Source organism: Alosa pseudoharengus, unplaced genomic scaffold (genome assembly GCF_046254945.1).
Source record: "Alosa pseudoharengus isolate Yale_2024_CS ecotype anadromous, Long Island Sound unplaced genomic scaffold, YU_APseudo_1.1 YU_APseudo_1.1_scf_18, whole genome shotgun sequence".
Classification (NCBI taxonomy): domain Eukaryota; kingdom Metazoa; phylum Chordata; class Actinopteri; order Clupeiformes; family Clupeidae; genus Alosa; species Alosa pseudoharengus.
In genome coordinates, this window is record NW_027468650.1 from 19,195,261 (window position 1) to 19,198,476 (window position 3,216).

At 38.6% G+C, this 3,216-nt stretch overlaps 1 protein-coding gene across 1 annotated transcript; it reads left to right on the top strand.

The window, feature by feature from the left end:
* The first annotated feature begins 282 nt into the window (after positions 1–282).
* lsm5 (LSM5 homolog, U6 small nuclear RNA and mRNA degradation associated) lies at positions 283–2,308 on the top strand. The gene is made up of 5 exons (XM_076291282.1): positions 283–589; positions 1,339–1,434; positions 1,578–1,605; positions 1,703–1,775; positions 2,031–2,308. The coding sequence occupies exons 1-5, from the start codon at positions 544–546 to the stop codon at positions 2,061–2,063; spliced, it is 276 nt and encodes a 91-aa protein (XP_076147397.1). The 5' UTR covers positions 283–543; the 3' UTR covers positions 2,064–2,308.
* Positions 2,309–3,216: the final 908 nt, after the last annotated feature.

Below are 3,216 nucleotides of genomic sequence, written 5' to 3' on the forward strand. Positions count from 1 at the left end.
AAACAGGTTTGCGCTTCCGCTTCGTGTGACTGATGGGGTTTGCATGACGTCACCCATTATTTTTCTCTTCCGTGCAGCGCCATCCTTCGAACATGATGTGCAATGCAAGGTTTGCAACCAGAGCCCGTCTACTTATTAGACATTCTCTGCTTGCAACTAAGGGAAAATACTGAACTGATTAATAGTTAATAGTTAATAGTTAATTAATTGTGTATTAATAGTGTAATAGCGTTTACGGATTCTCTGGTGTATTAAGAAACCGAACCGTGTACAGGCAATGTCAGACTGTCACCTTTCCCTGTCAGATTGATCCCCTGTCTGATCAGCACTGAATGTTCAGACTACTTCAGTGGTTAAGGAGACGGGTTGTTATTTTTGACCCCAATTTTCTCTGGTTATATTGGAAACATTTATCAGATCTACTGTCGGCCTACAGAGAGAGTTTCCGCCTTTGAATCGATTATATCAGTTACCGTTTAGTATCCCTACCGTTCGACAGAGTTAGATCTTTGATTGATTATACAGTCTTGAACACTTTCCATCATGGCGGCAACACCTGCAACCAATCCTTCTCAACTGCTTCCACTAGGTACGTTTGCTTTCCTCCGTGAATCGAGGGGAAATGGCTTGCTATATGTTCGTATGAAGAGTTAAACAGCTCCGTCAAACTTCTATGTTATTCTGGTGTAAAGCAAGTTATTGAGAATAGTGTTCTCAGAGCCCCCGGTTAGCTAGCAAAGTTAGCGAAACCAATGTGAGATACCGATAACGTTAGGTGTGCGGCGAAGACTCTTTGATTGCAGCCTATGAAGCTGCGCATTGACGTGAACTTCTAGTCTAGAGTACTTCATCCAAATGAAATAAGCGTGGAAATGTAAATGTTTGTCATTTACTTCAAGTGAATCCAACCAATGAATATAGCCTAACTTGCAGCTCGCCGAAGAGCTACTAACGTCGCATTTGTCAGGCTTTGTAAAGTTGAGCTACAGTACACGCAACACGCTTTGAGCTGTATAAATAACGTTTTTTTATACCTATATACCTAGGCCAATAAGTTGTAGAGCTATGATTTCTCTATGAGGAGAAGGGCAGAGAAATACATTACCCCAAGATTGGATGGGACCCTTGGCTTGACTGTGCCATGTTATCTAATACCCACCCCAATCGCATTGCTACACAACCCACTAGCTATGTGGAGCAGCGGCAATCATATGTTCAAATGCTGAAGCAAAAGTAACCAGCAATGCAAATAAATAAAAAATCTCAAGCTTCATCAGACATTCCATTACACCAAGCAGAGAACACGATAGGTATTTTCCTTTTCTCTTGTCTCAACAGAACTTGTGGACAAATGTATTGGTTCCAGAATTCACATCGTCATGAAGAATGACAAAGAGATTGTCGGCACCTTATTGGGTTTTGATGATTTTGTCAGTATCCTTTTATGTAATTTGTATTTTATGTATGGATGTTTTGAATGGAGATTGACTTGCAGGTAGGTAGGCACTTGAGTAGGGCAAAGATAAAACAGAATCTGTTACAATACTTCCAAAATGTTCCTTGACAATCACTCTTAGACATGGTGCTGGAGGATGTTACAGAATTGTAAGTATAATTTATAGATTACATTTGCAGTCATAAAACAGAAAATAAATGTCCCTTTTATATGACTTATTTCAAATTACAACCATCTTTTCTTCAGTGAGATCACACCAGAAGGTAGGAGGATAACCAAACTGGACCAGATTCTGCTAAATGGCAACAACATTACAATGGTAAGTTTGAAAAATATGTAAATCACAAAGTTTCATTATTTTACAATGTATAGCGGTTAAGGATGCTGTAGCCTGAAAAGTTGTGGGTTCAATTCCCAGCTTCCACCGTTGTGCACTTAACCCCGAGTTGGGACAATAATAATGACCTTGCAATATAATACTTAACATGTAAGTCGCTTCGGTAAAATGTAATGTAAACGTAATGTAAATGTCTGTGTTGGCCTTTTTCAATACTGATTATTTTTCATTTTGTAGCTTATTCCAGGAGGTGAAGGCCCAGACGTTTGATGTGCGCCTTTTTTTTAAAAGAAATTGTACTTGCTTTTTCCCTCATTCATTTATACTTGTTTTTATTTTCATTTATGTTTTTTTGTAATTTGTAATTTTTTTCTAGTGGAGCCTTGGAATTTTAATTTGGACTGATTCATAATTTGTAAATAGGCTGGATTATGTGTCAGATTATGGAGAGGCTCCTTTCACCGCTGAGAGTCTTGGTTTTGTTATGAATAAATTCATTTGTGCCCAATGTGGAACCAGACTGATTGTTTTTACTTGCCCTGGTTTCATATAGGTATTATTCTCAATCTTTTTACCAGAAGGGGCTTGCTTGATCATTTCCCACAATATGAATTAAGGGCTGTTCACACCAGGAACAGTCACTATAAGCCTAACTGTGACTATGACAATATGACTCCACAAGCATCCACACTGATCAACAACAAGGAAAGTCTCTCCTCATGTTGATAAATCGGTCTTTAAAATTGTTTAAGATTTAAGGGGGGGGGGGGAATCGCTCTGAAAGTGACATTCATGTCGTTGTTACAGTATTCGGTGTGTTCATGGCCATTCATATGAACTAGAGTAATACTTTAACAATAACAGCAAAATTAAGTTTTTAGTTACCGGTCCTGTGGGGTATACTACGAATCTCGATTAGCGAGGTATGTTGCCCTCAAAGCCAGGGTATGCTGTGACACAAAAGTGGATCTGTTTTAGTGTCGCTATATCACCATGGTATCTTATGCTCGCAACTAAACCTGGTCGCGTTATGAGTTATAGCTTATAAGTTATAGCTCAAATCGTGTAATCTACCACCCACTGACTAATCAATTGTCTTGAAAAACGAAGTTCTCACGTGTAGGATTCTGTCATATATCTTACAGGTGGAGCTCCGCCTCTACAAACATTTTGGATCTCCAATGCGCTTTAATTGTGTTGTGCGTGCAAATATGCCACTATGGACGTGCATACCATACAACATCTGATGACAATCAATTTATTTGATGTTATAGGTTAGACACTAAAAATGACCACAGTTAGTACAGCTGTGTTTGGAAATAGGGTCCCGCTGGATTTTCATGTAAAAATTGATTTTTTTGCATATTTTGCTAATATAGAGTCTAAGGAACAAGATTTTTTGTCTTCAAATGTTCACGATCCA